Raw genomic sequence first — 18,178 nt, forward strand, 5'->3', positions numbered from 1 at the left:
TCCTGCGCCATCCCTATGAGCATTCTCATTTCCTGTGTGGCGTAATCTAAGTAAACGGAGAACAAAAATAGTAAATAACAAAAAATAAATCATAAATGATCATAAATTGTAAACAAAAATAGATTTCCTGGCTTTATATTTCAAATTTCGCTCTATTGAATCTAACTTCCTGCTTCCTGCGTAGCCAATCTCTGCCGGAGTGAAACATGGGCAACTTTTCACATAGCAGCACGCCTTCTTGCACTATTTGGTTTATGGTTTCACTCATAAGACATTTACTGTATTAGAGTCTGCGCAAAATGATAGGATTTTCGCTCAATGCGCACATATGCCTCCACGTAAGTGACAGACAGTAGACAACATAACATCTTCAACAATTGTGAATACGTTTCGAATCTATACTGAACACAATACAATACAATATTGAAGAAGAAACGTTATAAAAATGGTGTCGGTCTTAAATACAGTAGACACCGGTCACGAGGATATGATCCATGATGCGGAAATGGATTATTATGGTTTGAGGTTAGCAACTTGTTCGAGTGATAATTCGGTAAAAATTTTTGATTTAAAGAACGGATCGCAAAGTTTAGTGGCTGATCTGAAGGGTCACGTTGGTCCTGTCTGGCAAGTTGCTTGGGCGCATCCTAAATTTGGAAATCTTTTAGCATCTTGCAGTTACGATCGGTATGTTACCATTTTTTTTCATCCTTGAACCTTTAACCCTTTGCACTCGGTGCTATTTCAACTATAAAATTAAACATTTCTTCCGACCTGGAATAATTACATTCTATGTATGTCATTTTTGTCATTTTACGGATATGAAGTTGATATAACACCTCATACAGTACTTAAATGTTTAGTAATCGATTAGATGCCAACATATTTAACAATCTAAACAATATTTTGAATAATGATATAGCAATTTTTAGTGGTGACTCTGAGTCGCCACTCGAGTGCTAAGGGTTCACACTTATCATTTTCAAATAATTCTTTATTGTTTATCACCATAGGAAAGTAATCATCTGGAAGGAGTTAGGGGAATGGACTAAAATTTACGAACATACTGGACACGACTCTTCTGTGAACTCGGTAGCTTGGGCACCGCACGAGTTCGGGTTAATCCTTGCTTGCGGTAGCTCCGACGGTTCACTTTCTATTCTCACTAATAACGGGGACACATGGGACACGCAAAAGATTACAAATGCTCATACCATTGGATGTAATGCCGTGAGCTGGTGTCCTGCTATTGAACCTAGTTTCGACGCCACGGGAACCCAAAGGAACGGACCGATCAAAAGATTAGCTACAGGAGGATGCGATAACTTTGTGAAAATTTGGAAAGAAGAAGGCGATAGGTGGATCGAAGAAGATAAATTAGAAGCACATAGCGATTGGGTAAATGCTTGATTGTACATATCTTGAGTTAGCTCAGAGGTCGGCAAAGAACTGGTCACTTCGACCGATTTTCGAGGGTTACGCCTTCTTCGATGTTTCGAGGGCAACACCCGTATTAATAGATTCTTTTTTCTCAGTAGCCCCTGTAAGCATATTCCACTGTGTCGCATTTCATCGCCAAAATTGTATTTAGATGTGGAGAAACTTCTTCGCGAACGTTTAGACGTGCTTGGTAAATCAGAAATATCGAACGAAACATTGGAAAGCTTCTTCTCTATTGTCTGCGATGCGATCAGCGACGTCCAACCTTTCATTCGATATTTTTGATTTACCAAGCACGTCTAAAAGTCCACGAAGAAGTTTTTACACATCTGATAAAAAATTAATAACTATTTTTCAAAATTATTTCACAAAATTATCGTGCGACATAGTGGTATAGGCCTGCAGGGGATACCACTGACAAAAAAGAACGCATTGACAATAGTTAATCGCCCTGATATGGCTCGAAAACTGGAAAAGGAGGCGTAGCACTCGAAAATCGAACGAAGTGTGCAGCTCCTTGCCGACCTCTGAGTCGGTCAGGTTGATTCTATGGCTGAAAATAAATATAAAATCTAGAATAACGAAACTGCGGAGGGGCTACGCGTCTTAACACTTTACCTACCGGAAGCCTATGTAATAGGATTTTCAATAATCGTGCTGTACCAGAATGAAGCATAGAAATTTTCTTTTACTTTGGAATCTTAAATGAAGCTATTAGATGACTTTTATTGAGAGTGACTTGTTAGTTCACAATGAAAATTGCTGTTGCTATCGAAGGTTCCATTAAAAAGTATTCAGCCATGATTCTTTCAAAATTGTGCAATAATCACCGGTCGGTAATGTGTTAATAAATAACCGATGTCACGGATTTCACTAGAAGATGCTGTTGCGACCGTGCTTGTACATGGTACAATGTCATGGCTTGTTTACTGTCAGAATACGATTATTACCGACTCGTATCAAATTGGAACGTTATATGCTCAAGTTGATAGTTTCTCTGAAACAAGGAATGAAAAGTACACAGATATGATTTTTGCATTGTAAACAAGCCCTGACATTGTACCATGTAAGTACGAACACGATTGCAACAGCATCTTGCAGCTAAATCCGTCACATCTGTTATTTATTAAGGACGCGTGTACTCGACTGACATTTAAATTTAGTTGCCTTGAAAACGAAGCCTGCCACGCGATTTCGTTATTCTTGATTTTCGTCTTATTTCCAGCCATAGAACCAACCTGATCTAATTTGCACCATGAATTATAGAACATCCGGCACAGTAAGCAAATTTTCGAGTTCCTTGAATCTTTGAATGTAGGTACGAGACGTAGCATGGGCACCTGCGGTCGGACCATCTAAAGCTGCCCTAGCTTCTTGTTCGCAAGATCGTCGTGTAATTATATGGACCTCGAACGATTATTCCAGTTGGACACCGACTATGCTGAATGTTTTCGATGATGTTATATGGAATCTGAGTTGGTCATTGACTGGTGGTATACTAGCAGTTAGCGGTGGAGATAATAAGGTGTCTCTTTGGCGTGAAAACACAGAAGGACAGTGGACCTGTATTTCTGAGACGAATAAAGGCCAAGGGAACCTAAACAATACTGACCAGCGTACACTGTAATATCAGAGAATACGATATAGGATTATTTTGTACCGATAAGCATTATAAATTAAAGTAATTGTTCCATATTAATAGCAATCTTGTTCCTTACGTCTACACTCTTTATCGCATACCTATGTGCAAGGAATTAGTTAATACATACTTCATATACAATGTATAAGTTATAAAAATATACACCTATACATCCGTTGATCGAGATTCAAAATGTTTCTAGAATTTACACATTGAAAAATAAATTACTGTATAGAGAATTGTAACATATTTCTTTTATACAGTAAAATTCTTTTGTTCGACGCCTCGTTTTCGAGAAAAAGCTATGTGTGCTTCAAATCTTAAGAAAGATGAACCCAGATGAAACTTGCTCTGTAAACGGGGAGGAAAGAAAAAGAAGAAAAAATAAATTATTGTACGTATGTGATTAATCTTGCGTATATAAAGAAGCGGTGAAAACAATGTCTCTCTTAATAGCTGTAGAAGCTTCTTCCATTTTCTCTTTCAAAACAGGATCACCGATAGTCATAGCTGCGTTTTTAACATCTCTCAACGTTTCGTTTAATTGTTGTATACATCGTACTATAATTCCTTCTTGTACATCTGTTTTCTCCATTATTTCAGCGAACGACTTCGACTGTGCCCAATCGTACACCACCTCCACTAAACCGAAATTCAGTGGTTGCAACGTCGCTAATTGATAGTGCAGCTCTAAAGCTTCCAATTGGGTGTATATTTGTTTTATTTCTTCGCAACCCTAAATCAGAAAAATAAAAACAAAATTCGAATTTTCAGAAAGAAAGAAGAAAGGAAGAATCGCAAGCTTCGTTATGAAACTATAAGGAATATCATACCTTCTTTAAAGTTGGCGGAACATTCAGTTCGACGTTCGTTCGTTGGTGGAATATTAAAGTGGACAAAAGAGCTGCTATTTCAGCTGGTTGAAGCACCGTTAAAACATTTTTAAGAATGAGTTCTGTAATCAGTAACTCGTTACTTCCCATTTGCAGAGCAACTCGACCTTTTAGTGCAACTGAAAAAGATATACGTTTCCAAGATTAATAATCATTTCTTTACAATAATAATGAATTCCCAGAGTATTATACCTCTTTCGTCGTTGTCTATGTACCCTAATTCTTTGAGCAGAGCAACAGCGTTCGTATACTCGGGATAAAGACTTAATTCTTCATCGCTGAGTCTCAGTTGGAGCGTTTTCCTTTTGTTTTCCAATTCGATCCGTTCGAACACGGACTCAAATTGTTCTTCGAAATTTGACATTTTTATACAGTTCATGTTGTAAACCCTTTGTTTCAACTGAAACAAGTGTTGCATTTTCATGTCCACGTCGTAATTCAATTTCATTTCCACATACGGTTTCAAAATAGAGGGATCACGCGCTGCATTCAAAGACAGCGTCATCAACTCTTGCATTGCAGTTTCGTATACTGGACCAGGCGGTTCGTTCCTGCAAATTATGATCAATTTAAATACACTCCTCAAAAGAATTAAGGGGTCACTTGTGCGAACCCGATAAAATTGGTCCCACTTTACGTGATCATAATTCCGTCAAAAATTGCCGTATCGAGTGTTTAACGATATCGATACGGCAATTTTTGACGGAGTTATGATCACGTAAAGTGGGACCAATTTTTCGGGTTCGCACAAGTGATCCCTTAATTCTTTTGAGGAGTATATATCCTCTTTCGGTACTAACTATACCAAGAATGTAGAAGTTAAATAATTAATCCTCTGTCAATTTCGATAAATTTCTTCGATCTTAGATACAGCTCTAGATGTAATTAAAAGTCCAAAATTAATGACCCTAATCGAACTTAATACTAAAGAAACATTTTAAGGCTTACGCAAATTGCCGAGAAATGCTAGAATGTAAAATTCGATAGAACAAAAGCTGTTCTCACTAAAGACGGGATTTTAAAAGATTCCATTTTCTTCAAATTTGTCTATAAAAACTGGAAATTGCATAAACATCCGCAGTCTAGAGATTACTTAAGAAAGGAAGGTATTATTTTGGCTAGTAATATTATTTGGAAACGTGAAAATATGAGAACAAGGAGGATACAAATGATCTACGAATGTTTCCTACCTAAATCTCGGAAGTTGCCTCCTCTCCCAATTCGACAAGACCATGGTGCAATCCACCTTGAGCTTTCGACTAGTTACCTCCAATATGTTCCACACGGGTATGGTCAATACTTCGCTGGCTGCGACTCCGATGGGCACGTATAATTTAGTTTTGGTCAGAGCAATAATATCGTGCCACCGTGAGTTTTTCAGTTTAGAAACTTCCAACGACTTGTCATCGACAGATTTCGATGCTTCCGAATCTTTAAGGACCAACACCCTGTACTGTCTAATGCTTTTACTCAGAACGGAGGCCAGCAGCAAAGCTAGTTTATTATAATGATTCTCAAACGATATCAGTAAAATCCTGCCGGGTGTTAAACTTTTCCCCTCTTTCTTCTGTGTTTCGAATACTATGGGCTTCAAGTACTTCAAGTATTCTATATAATCGATAGCGACTTTCTGGAAGTCGCAGAGCTTCCGCTGCATCTCGGTTAATGGTGGTAACTTGGACAGTTCGTCTTCCACTCTTTGCAATTGGGCTTTGTAAGAGTTCTGTTGTATGGCTAGCGGAGATTCCTTAAAGGATCTACGCATCATAGCTTCAACGGACACCGACTCGTTTACTCTTCTCAAATTCAACACCATGGAGTACGTCACTTTGAATTTGGACTCTAACTTCTGAGCTTGACCGCACATCATGGCGTTCAGCTCGTTATAATGTGGCACCGACATTCTACACATGACTATAACCATTCCTGCCGTGTCGTGGCCTCTACGTCCTGCGCGCCCAGCCATTTGTATGTATTCCGTAGCGTGGAGTATTCGAAAGTTCGTACCGTCGAACTTTTTAATCGAGTCGAAAACCACCGTACGCGCTGGCATGTTTACGCCCATTGCGAATGTTTCCGTTGCGAACAGTAACTACAATTCACCAAAAAAAAAAAAAAGAAATGACAGTGAACGACTTGGAAGAATTCTAGCCACGCTAATAGTGAAATCTTAAAGTATAACGAACCTTCACAATTCCATTTTGAAAAAGCATTTCCACTATTTCCTTCAAAATCGGCAATATACCACTGTGATGGATGCCAATACCATTTTGCAACAGCTCTTGCATCATAAGAACTTGCGGTAACTGTCTGTCGCTCCCTTTCAAATGTTTTATATTATTTTGGAAGAATGTTCTGATAGCGTACTTCTCGCTTTCTGTTGTTAGATCAACGTTCTTCAACAGAACAGCGCTTATGTCGCACCGTTTCCGTGATAACATGAAAACAACCACTGGCAACATATTCTGCAATTTAATGGAAAATATATTGTATCGGCGCATAATGAAATAACTGATCATTAGACCGCGGATCTTTCTGCAATTATGGCTTTTGAAAATTTTCGAAACAATGCTGGGATGTAAAACACGACAGAATATTATTTGATTCGAGTTTCTTAAAATTCGTCGTCTATAAAATTTGCGAATTGCATAAACATCCGCCGTCTACTAATCATTGAACGAACACAGTTTAACCATACTTGGCTTTTGAGATGACTTATGAAAGCGTTCCATAACTCTTGCTTCGGAGCGGACGTGTGATTGGCGGCTGCTCTTTTCGCATCTTTATCTTTGCCTTTCGATTCCTTTGTACTTACTGCTTTGTTCCATCTGTAGACGTACGCGTAAAATATGAATACACGAAATACAGTATTCTTTCGGATGATGTATCCCCACTACTAGGGGATTCCCCTTTGGGCGGTCGATCGCGTAGAATACTAATACAATGATAAATTTTAGTTGTTTCGTTATAAAACCTTTACCAACGGAGTCGTGAAATTTTTCTGATTAAAACGACGAGACCAAACACGATAGAATTTCGATTATATTCACTTGTTTAATAAGCGATGAAAGAGACGCGCAGAGTCGTAGCAGCTGGCGTAGATCAAAAGTTCAGCGATCAAAATTCGCTTCTAGGACGGATCTATGAGCTCTTTGTCGTTTACGCGCTGTCCGTCTCTATTTTCGGCACACGTCAAAGAAAGTAGTACCTCTACGCTCTCTGAGACTCCATACCCCGAGGTTGTCACATCATCCGAAGGTTATAATCGTAAATAATAATGTAAAAACAGTTATAATCGTTACCCATCTAATAAAAATTGGCCACGTTCATCCAACACTAAAAATTTATCGTTTCTTGTTCTGCCATCGGTTCCGGTGTACAAGTAATGTTCAAGCGGCACTGGTCTCTTGAGCGTGCTTATCACATACATCTTCTTTTTCTTGATACGACCAACCCAGTCAGCGAACACTAACGGATTTGGAACAGTCGCAGACAACATTACTATGTTAACTGTTTTCGGTAAAAGAATGACGCTCTCTTCCCAAACGTGACCACGCTGAAACAAGAAGAAAGTGAATCGAATTTGTCTACTAAACGAAAAAGATTCTTTTAAAGTCTATATATATATATACCTACGTCGTCGTCATTAATATAATGTACTTCATCGAATATAACAAACTCTAAATCCCTTAAAACTTCAGACGCACAATACAACATAGCTTGTAAAATTTCTGTGGTCATGATGAGACACGAAGCGTTCAAGTTAATCTGTAACTCTCCGGTTAATAATCCAACGCTTTCGAATTTTCTCTTGAACTCTCTGTATTTCTGATTTGATAGCGCCTTTATAGGAGATGTGTAGATCACCCTGAAAAACAATTGAAATTCATACAGATAATATAAACCAGGGACTTAATGACCGGTATTATGCCACGAGGCTGTACTGAAACCGAAATCGTTAAAATACCGGTGTATTTCGGATTTTTCAATGCAAAGGATGCCTCAAATGAAAAGAAAATCCGAAGTTATTACCGGTAAATATATGCAAATATACCGGTATTCCGATATGTCGGTTTCTTTAACAGTTAGGAAGAAATAACCGAAAAATACCGGTATAAATCTAAACGACGAAACAGCTAAATAATACCTCGTCATATGCTTCTGACTTAAAGCAATGGCGTATTCCGCTACCGTTGTTTTTCCAGCCGATGTATGTGCTGCAACGAACACGTTGCAGCTCTCCTCTAACTTCAGAATCGCTTGTTTCTGGAAGATATCCAATTCATAAGGAAAACTCATCGCTAGCTCGGGAATACGTTTCTCAAAATCAGTTACTGGAAGGGACACATCTAACTGCTCCGCCCACTCTGACTTCATAGTCTCCACAGGTTTCTCGGAGATTTTCAAAACAGGAATATTTGTTTCCTCTAGCAACGGAACAACGTCATCGAACGATGGTTCTTGTACATTCGAAGGTTCTTTAATCTCTTCTTCTCTCGTTTCCTTGGAATCTGGTAACCATAATCCCAAAACATTTCGCTCTTCGTTTACAATAGACATTAGATTAATTTTATCCGCTACCTCTTCGATTTGATTTTTCTCTGATTTCGATAATTCTTCCTCTTGAGTACTAGCTTCTTTCGGAGTGCAATTGTCACTCTTGAACTCCATACCGACGCTAAACCCTTTTGCCAAAGTTCTTAAATTATTTTCAAAGTCGATTTCTTCCATCGACGAGTCTTCTAACATTTCAGGCTCGTCGAATCCGCCAGGAAAAAATGGGATGTTGCTGGTATTTCCTGTATAAAATGTATATATTGAATTTAAGGGGGTAGGCTTGTTCCCCAGATCGCAAAGATTAGATTTTTCAGTAGTAAAGATTGGAACACTGCATTAAAATTACTAGCAAAGAATATAAATTTATAGCTGCGACAGTTATATGCTGCCGAATAATGCAAATTACACCTCATAAACGTAAAAATAGGACTTTTGAGGGCGACTGTGGCCTAGATTGATTTTTATCTAGCACTCTTGACTACTGAAAAAGCTCATCTTTGCATAATCGAGAAATGAGAAGGCGCATCCCATACCCTTGCAACGCACTCTTCTTTAATTTTGTAACATCAGATGACTGCATAAGTTCATGCCCGATTTGAAAATAAAATTTTAAAGAATACAGCTTTATTAACCAATTATATTATAATTTTTGTTTTCATACTCCGCCGTGCAGTACAGTTTGCAACATCTATGAAAATCGCGGGCACGAACTTATGCAATCTTCTAATATTTTCAACGAAGCTACGATACTAAATATTTCTCGATTACCTCTGATACATTCCGAAGCAGGTCCCGGTGCACGAGTCATAGACATAGAATTTTTTGAAGTTTCTCCAGCCGATTTCAAAGCAACTTCGTACATTTTTTCTCGTTTTCCACTTATGGGATCGCAATCGAATTTTAAGGTACTGCTGACCGGTGCTATGTCGAAGTCCAGAAGGGAGAGAATATTCGGTTGTCTTGGCCAATAACATTGTGCATTGTCGAGTTGATATATTGGAAAGTTATCCAAACAGACAACATATTCTCTCAGCTCAGTTTTGATGTCGGGCCAAATAGGTGGCAATTCCGGTGAAAACTATAAGAGGAAAAATAAATACGCTTACGTTGCACTGATGTTATCAATTAAAAATTATATAATTAATAGTAAATACCTCTGTACTTATATTATCCATTATAACTCTATAACTATTCTATATACATTCTGTATAGTTATTTGCATAAAATAGTTAATTTGCTATAAACTATATAAGATTAGGTTCTTCGAACCTATTTACTTGTTTACGATAACAATTCGATTTGATTTGAAGTTGTCATTAGTTTTGTGTCTGTGGCTCTGTCCCTGTCTACACTATATAAAAATTAATTTACCATATAGCGACGTAGTTTAGGGGAAAGAAATTATTAATTCTTTGTAGTCTCGTATTATGCTATTTAAGATTCAATTAAACGCAATGTATTTCTCGAATTTTTGGCCCGTTATCATTGCGGAAAAGCTGAATCGCGATGAGATATTTGGAGATATTTAAGAATAATAGAGACATTTTGTAGTACTGTCATATTTTGTTGGCAACGTATTTGAATACTTTGTACACCCACTGTATTTACACACCGCCGCGACGCGAGAAACAATATAATTCCGGATAAATACTATGTCTTCATTTATAAAACGTATGAACAATTTATTCGAATATATATAGAGTACGTACAGGCATGTTATTAATTATATATTTACATTTGATATTCGACTCCTGGACTAATTATTATAGACAACTCTTACTCGTCAACTTCCGTCTTCATCTGTGTGCATTTCAACAGCAGGCGGAGTTTCCAGCTTCCCGTCATATTCTTCGAAAAGTTTGTATAATCGTTTACGCATTTGTTTATCGTACTCTATATCACCTGGAAAGAAATGTTAACATGGAGTCGAGCGAATTAAATGAAATCCTACTTTTAATGGGAACACAGCGCTGTACAATTCTAAAGTTGTAAGAATCTGCGATTTAAATGAATTGCAAACCCTAAATTCAAAGATTTTTACATCTTACAATGCTTGTAAACAAATAACTTATTATTTGTACGCCCATTGTGTACAAAGTATTTGAATAACTCTTTCAGAATTCGACCCAACAGTTTGAGTTTTTCTCAGACGTTAGAAGGATTTGTTTATCAGCTAATGTGTAAATAATTTTTTTTGAAATTGTTATTGCGAAGAAAAAAGTAAAGAGTACAAACTTTGTACGCGCCCATTGTAGTTTCGAATATTTCACAGTAGATGGTACGCCCGTTTGTTTATGGATACGCGCTTCAAAACTGCTCGCTGTCATTCACGATTTTCAGTGACCGAACTGCCTGGACGTAAAATCGATTGTCGTAATTATGGAGAAGCTTGAGAAGCCGCAGATCATTTGTCACATAGAGAAATCGGTAAACTATTCTTTATTCGATGCCAAATGGATACCTTGCAGTGCGAAGTTTGTGGTTATGGGCTCTCGACCGCGTGGTAGCGGTATCATACAAATCTACGAAGTTTCCAGCGGAGAATTGAAACACGTGAAAGATATCGAAAGATCGCAGCCAGTCAAATGCGGAACTTTCAAAGCCTCTACCTTAAAGGATCGATGTTTGGCGACTGGCGATTTTCAGGTAACATAGAAACTCTTATATGACTCAAATTGACTCGGAAGGCTACTTACCGTACTGGAGAACACTGTTGCAGCGAATTGAAGTTCTCATCGTATACATGCTTTCAAAAGTAGTTTCCATTACGAAGAAGAATTAGACAAGTATTTAACACGCTCCGTGCCAAGCCCTGTATGCGCTTTCTTCTATACAGCATCTTTTATAACGTCACCTTCTTTCAGCAGAAGTATAATCTATAGCAGGGAGTTCCGGCTTGTAGCTTGTGAGTCATGCGCTGCACCTTCCCCCACTCTTACACTGTATTGTCACGGTAGGACAGGGTTTCCCAAACATTTTCTCTGATTGAGCACTTTAAGGGTCTTTGAATTTTGATGGAGCTCCTTGTGTAATTTGAAGGGTAGGTAACTAGACTGCGCATCTTTATGCAAAATAAAAATTGTCTGCATCGATTGCAAGAAACAGAAACCGAACTGAATGTTTTAATAGAGGAAAAATCATACATCTTCAATTTTTTAAATTTTCCAACGATTTTCAATTCCATCAACTCAATTTTCCTATTAGTGCACAAAGATCCACAGTCTAGTAATGACGCATAATCAATAAATCTTGAAAAAGTAAAAAAAACTTGTTCCTTGTTGCGTGACGTTTTGTGGCGGCAACATGAATGTCGTGAATTATTCATATGTAAAATTATTATAGTCAAAATGTAGAAAAAAGCTTTGTTCTTAATATTTTTTCATGGAGCACTTGCTACCTTCCACGAAGCACAGTTTGAGAAACTCTGCTGTAGAACTTTGTCCTTGTTCCTGTGCCGCTATGCCACACACTCTACGATTGTACGTGGTAACAGGAAGTGGTTTGACTAATGGTGGGGACCTTGCAGTTTTCGGAAGGGAACTAGGTGGAGCTCCCTGCTCTACAGTATTAAACTTGTTATAAAATGAGTTTTTAGCGCATATATGTCTGCCACTGGTGGTGTGCACGGCCTGAATGGAAAGTTTAATACGTACCATTGATGGTACATTTGGCACGGAACGTGTTCAGGTGGAAGTCGGCGACTGGAGAGAATTATGCAAGGAACTATTGGGTTGGCAAATAAGTTCGTTCGGTTTTTGTGATTTATTTCACTGTAAAAAACCGAACGAACTTATTTGTCAACGCAATAGAATCTGACTAGATTTTGGATCGAAACATGGGTTTGCGGGCCTCGGATTTTTATCCTTATACGAGCATATTTTGAGCTGCACAACGGTTCATTTGATAGAGGAAGGTTCAGCGCAGCTCGCTGTGCCCCATCATATCAGTCAAACAAGTCTTTTAGAGACAGAAACATACACTGGAATCTGCGGGTGTTTTTCTCGATTTCTTTTCTACTTGGGACACTCATATTATTAGATATAAACATTATTTCGTTAAATCATTTGTTGAGCGGGCTGTATTTAACCTTCCTCTTTAGAATGAGCCCTCACCCAGCCCAAAATCTTCCCTGCAATAATTATTCCCTGCAGTCGCCGACTTCCACCTTAAGGGTGTAGTCTCGTTTCCAGGATTGTAAAGGTAAACTAGTGAAGAATATAAATTTATAGCTGCGACTGCTACATGCTACCTGCAAATCCAAATCACTTTTGAGGAAGACAGCGGCCTAGATTCATCTTTTATCTTGCGCTTTTGACTACTGAAAAATCCCACCTTTGCATTATCGAGAAATGAGAAGCCTTGCAATCCAGGAAACGAGACTACCCCCTTGACGAGTCACGATTCCTGCATTCGGAAGACATCTTAAAGTCATCTTTATTAGGGTAAACTCAATATCTACAACTTAGAAGATCCTTCGATACCGATTTACACAGCCAATGCTCATAACGAGATTATAAACAGCATTGACGGTGTGGGTGGACAAAGTATCGGATGCGGGGCACCTGAATTGGTAACTGGTTCCAGGGATGGAAGTGTTAAAGTCTGGGATCCTAGGCAAAAAGGCCAACCAGTGGCCGTTATGGAACCTAAAGAAGGAGAAGCTCGTAGAGATTGTTGGACAGTCACCTTTGGAAACTCTTATAATTCCGAAGAAAGAGTTGTAGCTGCTGGTTACGACAACGGGGATATAAAAATGTTCAATTTAAGAACAATGTCCCTTCAATGGGAAAGCAATCTGAAGAACGGTGTGTGCAGCATCGAATTCGATAGAAAAGATATTCCGATAAATAAATTGGTAGCCACTACTTTGGAATCGAAATTCTACCTATTCGATTTAAAAACACAGCATCCTAAGAAGGGGTTTGCCTACCTCAGCGAGAAGGTACGTTTCAATTCACGCGAGAGAACAACTCACAAGTGTAATTCGATCTGATATATTGAACAATTTCAGGCTCATAATTCAACGGTATGGCTTGTCAGGCATCTGCCACAAAATAGGGAAATATTTGTCACTTGCGGCGGAAGCGGAAGTCTTTGCCTTTGGAAATAGTACGTATATAGTTGGTAGCTTTCTTTTCATTATACGAGACGTTGTCGTTGAATATTTTGCTCTTTAATTCTAGCAATTATCCAGAAAATAGGAAACTGAAAGATGCAGAGGGAATAGAGCACGGAGTTGTTGGTAATCTGGACCTCCTGCAAAATGTTACTCTTTCAACACAGCCAGTAAGCTCTTTAGACTGGAGTCCGGACAAGCAAGGACTCGCTGTTTGCACAGCGTTCGATCAATGTTTGAGAGTTATTATAACCACCAAACTCAATACCTATTGAATAAACGGGTCGAGAATCAGCTGCAAACCTGTGCGCGAAGGGGATTTTTCTGTTTCTACAACAATCTATCGTTGCTTTACAGTATATTATCCATCCGAGAGCCGAAGAACAATATTCAGAGAGCACTTTATCATTGAAGATACACCTGTGATTGTACATAATATTAGTTATCTTAATTTATATTTTATCGATTGATAAGTAAAGTAATAAATGTCTTTATACAAATACACATTTATGCATTACTTGTCGAAGTATACAATTGATTTGTTCAAGTAGATAAGTTTCTAATTTGTTTCTATCGACGTTCGGAGTTCACTTTATCGTAGCTTGGCGATCGTGCAGTTTCACAGGGACTGCGAGAGATAGCAGCACTATTGCCTTCAACGGCCATCGATTTTTCTTCATTTTCTATGTTGCTTGCGGTTGGATGCGTTGCGCAACCTCGCACGGGCGGTCAGATAAAAGCGAATTATATGTCATTGGGCCAATCTATTTAGGATCAGACCCTTATTAAGTGGCAGCCATTCTGTAGAACGACGCGTTATGCAATGGGCTGCCATGTTGGGGCTCTACGCGAGCCCACGCCAAGTGCACTTATGCCACATTGCTCGAGGTAGCGTTCAGCTGTACAAGGTCAGAAATACCGCGAGTTTAATTACATAAATTAGTTGTTGACTCTTCCCCTCCTGCCTGCCACTACGTTACGCATTTTTCATCTCCTGCTCTCCTATCCTTAGCAAAATCGTATTCTATTTGGATATCGTTCTTTAGTCTTCGGCCGCGTTCTCCAAAATGGCGTCCGGCTGCAACTCTTTCCAGCTGAACTATTTTTAACGAATGTTTACCTCTAATAATATCAATACACATCTAATGATACCTTACTCGAGTTTATTATATCTCTTTTAATGATTAATACTGTTTTACTGCCAGTACCGAAACGATGACTATTTAAAAGATAGCTTATCGCAAAAAATTGAATAACATTCTCATTTCAGTCGATATATAGTCCGCAATGCAGTCGACCGACTGTCTTGGAAATTTTCCATTTCACGTGACAGGTAACAACTTCCGAGTTAAATAGCCGCGAGGTTGCAATACGTCGTAAACGTAATCCAATTACGAAACATACTTCCGTAATAGTCTTTCTGACTATTCATCTTCATCTTAGAAAAATTTAAATCATTTCCCAGATAGCACAACAACGTCTTAAAGACGTCAGCAGTTGGACATTCAGACGTCTTAAAGATGTCCCGAATGTCCAACCAACGTCTCCTGAACGTCGTGTTAGAAAACGGTACGTCTTAAAGACGTTCAGGAGACGTTCGTATGACATTCGAGACGTTTTTAAGATGTCCTTAAGAAGTCTTCAGGTCCATAAATGTTAATTAAATTAAAAGAAGGGATGAGTAAAAATAGATTTCGACAAAAACGAGTTTAAAGTTAAACCTAGCTTTATTAGAAGAACGCATGTGGAATTGACATAAAAAGTGTAATAAAAATAACAATTGCAATTAAAATCACTATAAAAATAATAAAAATTGAAGTTGAAATGGAAAAATTGAAATTGAAGTTGAAGAGTTGGAATTGAAATTGAAAATTGACGTTGAAATTGAAGAGTTGATATTGAAAAATTGAAGTTGAACAGGTGATACTGAAATTGAAGTTGAAATGGAGAAGATAACGTTGAAATTGAAGTTGAAGAGTTGAAATTGAAGAGTTGGAATTTAAGTTGAAATTGAAGCTGAAGAGTTTAAATTTAACAGTTGATATTGAAATTGAAGTTGAAATGGAAAAATTGAAATTGAAGAGTTGGAATTGAAATTGAAAAATTGACGTTACAATTGAAGAGTTGAAATTGAAGCAAAAACACTAACTCGAACAAATAATACCAATGCTAGTACATACTGCTGGATTATGGGTATATAAAAACCAGGCTGTTTATAGTCTTAAAGACGTCTTGTTAGGACGTAAGACTTTTATACTTGAAATAGATGTAAAATGGATGTCTTTTAAATAAGACGTCGTGTGCTATCTGGGTTAGACCAATTTGAAAAAAGTTATGCATTTCCTAAGCTCTCATCTTTAAACTTTAGTAGCTTATCGCAACATCAACCGATTTCGACGAAACTTTCAATATGCATACAAGTTACCGAAAAAACATAATTTAAAAATTTTTTTATGATTCCTACCAATTGCAATGAGAGAACCAAAATCTTTGTTTGCTCGTTCTCCAGAAGTTGGCTTAACTAAAAGTAGTTGGTTTAACATCTTCAAGAAGTTCAAGTTGTTTGGACCGATTATAAAAAAGTTACGCGATTTTTAAGAGCGTCCATTTAATATTGCTCCCGACTGTATATATTAGATTGAAGAACTAAATCCTTAGTCCCGCGGGATTACAAACCCTAATTAGGATAGTTGTTGCCCTTTCTCTCTCGCTATTCTTCGTTTCTAGGATAGTGTTTGTAGAGATTTGCATTGTCTTTTGTCCTTACGATACTTACTTCCTTCGCTTTTTGAACGCGAGTGTGTAGTCTCAGTTATTTCCTACCTCCAAGTTCTCAATCTTCAGAAAAATCTGCATTCAGCTACTCCTATTGTATGAATTAAACTTGAAATAAATAAGGATCACAGGTAAAAGGGTATCGAGTGCAAAAATATCTTTATTAGGATCCTATAATAAATCCTATAATAGGATTTTCCTAAGTCACGTAGCGAACGTATGACGCAGTTAAAATGCTAGTTTCTTCATCAGCAGGTACATATGTTGATCGATCTCGAAACCGTGTAGGTTGTTTGCATCACCCTGTAACCTCATCAGCAGTCCTCCGAATGACACGTAGGCAGATCTGCAACAAAAGGAAAAAACAGCTCTAAGTCACACCGAACTCGGCAAGGACGTCCATTGTTCCGCTACGAGAACCACATCGATACGAAAGTCGATGGATTGATTAACTGTTTATAACGTGTAATTATGGTTGCCTCGCCGCCATTGCATTAATTTAGCGAACGAAAATAGGCTTCTAAACGGAGTTGTGTTGGTCAACTTCTTCATCCTTTCTAGTACGAGTGTGGAACTTAAATCCAATCAATAGATTGCGGATCTTTATGCAAAATAGGAATACTTTGCAACGACTGTGGGCAGCAGGAGTTAAATACAAAGTCACTTCATCGCTTTTTAGATTTTTCTAATCTTTCACTCTTGTGTATTTTACATTTTACCCAATCAATTTCTTCATAAATGCATAAATATCCGCAGTCTAATAATCAATTTCTCCAGGTTCTCCGCTTGTTCTAAAAGTCTCAGCGCGATCAGCATTGATCCAGCGTCGATCGTCGATCAGCGATCGTCATATAATTGCAGTGCCGATAGCGGTCGTGTATAAAATCAGCCACACAACCAGCTAACCACACTGCCAACATGCCAATCGCAAAAATCTCCTCCCAAGAGTCGCTGGTTCCTCTTCAGCTTCTTCTTCAGTTCTTCGTTACGGCGCAATAGGTGGTCTTCAAGTTCCGAAAATCTATTTAAGCGAATTACTGCTACACGGTGGCGTGTTACCCTATGGGCAACTTGGGCCCCAAGCAAAAGGGGGCCCGACACACAAACCAAGATCCAAATTCTACGTTTTTCTCATAAAGTTATTTAGTTGGGGCCCCGAAATTCTACTTTGTCCAAGGCCCCAACTAGTTATAATGCGCTACTGGGGCTGACCATTGTGAACTGGGAGTACTTTTCTTTAGTTTATCTAGCATATAGTGTAATTGATCTAGTAGTTACCCATTTTAAGCGTTGCTATTATGAATGTAACACTTTCTGAATGTTTCAGATTAAGAGAGAGACATGTAGCTACACATTAGTAACGAACGGGCTGACCAGTGGCGCGTTACCCTATGGGCAACTTAAATGCCCGGGGCCCCAAGCAAAAGGGGGCCTCGAAATTCTACTTTGCCCAAGGCCCCAACTAGTTATAACGCGCTACTGCTCCTACAACTTTCAGGTTCCGCAATGGCGCGGATATTTTCCAAAGAATTCGAACAGAAAGTGAATCGCTAAAATTTGCCGCGTCCAGGTGTCTTCAAGTTCCGCAATGGCGCGGATATTTCCCGAAGAGTTCGAATAGAATGCGAAATGTTCCGCAATTGTTAAAATTTTCCGCGTCTAGGGTAAAGGTACCGGTTACCGTGTCCCACCCGGTATTATTTTATTTTGAAAAATAAAATTGATGTTTCAAAGCATTTTTTTAATTAGCATATAGGA

The 18,178-nt window shown here is 38.3% G+C and overlaps 4 protein-coding genes across 6 annotated transcripts in view; 2 read left to right on the plus strand and 2 right to left on the minus strand.

Annotated features, from left to right (window-relative positions):
* Positions 1-246: 246 nt before the first annotated feature.
* Sec13 (nuclear pore and COPII coat complex component secretory 13) lies at positions 247-3,157 on the plus strand. The gene is made up of 3 exons (XM_076443392.1): positions 247-687; positions 1,014-1,398; positions 2,759-3,157. The coding sequence occupies exons 1-3, from the start codon at positions 446-448 to the stop codon at positions 3,065-3,067; spliced, it is 936 nt and encodes a 311-aa protein (XP_076299507.1). The 5' UTR covers positions 247-445; the 3' UTR covers positions 3,068-3,157.
* On the minus strand, positions 1,036-11,685 carry Tst (superkiller complex helicase subunit twister). 3 transcript variants are annotated; one of them, XM_076443382.1, is made up of 12 exons: positions 11,226-11,685; positions 10,310-10,431; positions 9,298-9,607; positions 8,120-8,771; positions 7,609-7,840; positions 7,275-7,528; positions 6,671-6,800; positions 6,159-6,437; positions 5,163-6,064; positions 4,165-4,523; positions 3,913-4,091; positions 1,036-3,815 (listed from the first exon to the last, which is right to left on the minus strand). In XM_076443382.1, the coding sequence occupies exons 3-12, from the start codon at positions 9,389-9,391 to the stop codon at positions 3,486-3,488; spliced, it is 3,411 nt and encodes a 1,136-aa protein (XP_076299497.1). In that variant the 5' UTR covers positions 9,392-9,607; positions 10,310-10,431; positions 11,226-11,685; the 3' UTR covers positions 1,036-3,485. The 3 variants fall into 3 exon arrangements, with proteins under 3 accessions (XP_076299497.1, XP_076299498.1, XP_076299496.1); XM_076443383.1 differs by lacking the exon at positions 11,226-11,685 and adding an exon at positions 10,765-10,921; XM_076443381.1 differs by lacking the exons at positions 10,310-10,431; positions 11,226-11,685 and adding an exon at positions 9,684-9,997.
* On the plus strand, positions 10,789-14,149 carry Wdr92 (dynein axonemal assembly factor 10). The gene is made up of 4 exons (XM_076443391.1): positions 10,789-11,175; positions 12,971-13,471; positions 13,541-13,638; positions 13,713-14,149. The coding sequence occupies exons 1-4, from the start codon at positions 10,909-10,911 to the stop codon at positions 13,918-13,920; spliced, it is 1,074 nt and encodes a 357-aa protein (XP_076299506.1). The 5' UTR covers positions 10,789-10,908; the 3' UTR covers positions 13,921-14,149.
* A 2,413-nt stretch (positions 14,150-16,562) lies between these two features.
* Positions 16,563-18,178, minus strand: part of Rpb8 (DNA-directed RNA polymerases I, II, and III subunit Rpb8) — a 153,737-nt gene continuing 152,121 nt past the window's right edge. The window contains exon 4 of the mRNA XM_076443404.1: positions 16,563-16,766. Coding sequence (XP_076299519.1) covers positions 16,649-16,766 — 118 coding nt within the window. The 3' untranslated portion in view covers positions 16,563-16,648. The remainder of the gene's footprint in view (positions 16,767-18,178) is intronic.

This window comes from Lasioglossum baleicum, chromosome 19 (genome assembly GCF_051020765.1).
Source record: "Lasioglossum baleicum chromosome 19, iyLasBale1, whole genome shotgun sequence".
Lineage (NCBI taxonomy): Eukaryota > Metazoa > Arthropoda > Insecta > Hymenoptera > Halictidae > Lasioglossum > Lasioglossum baleicum.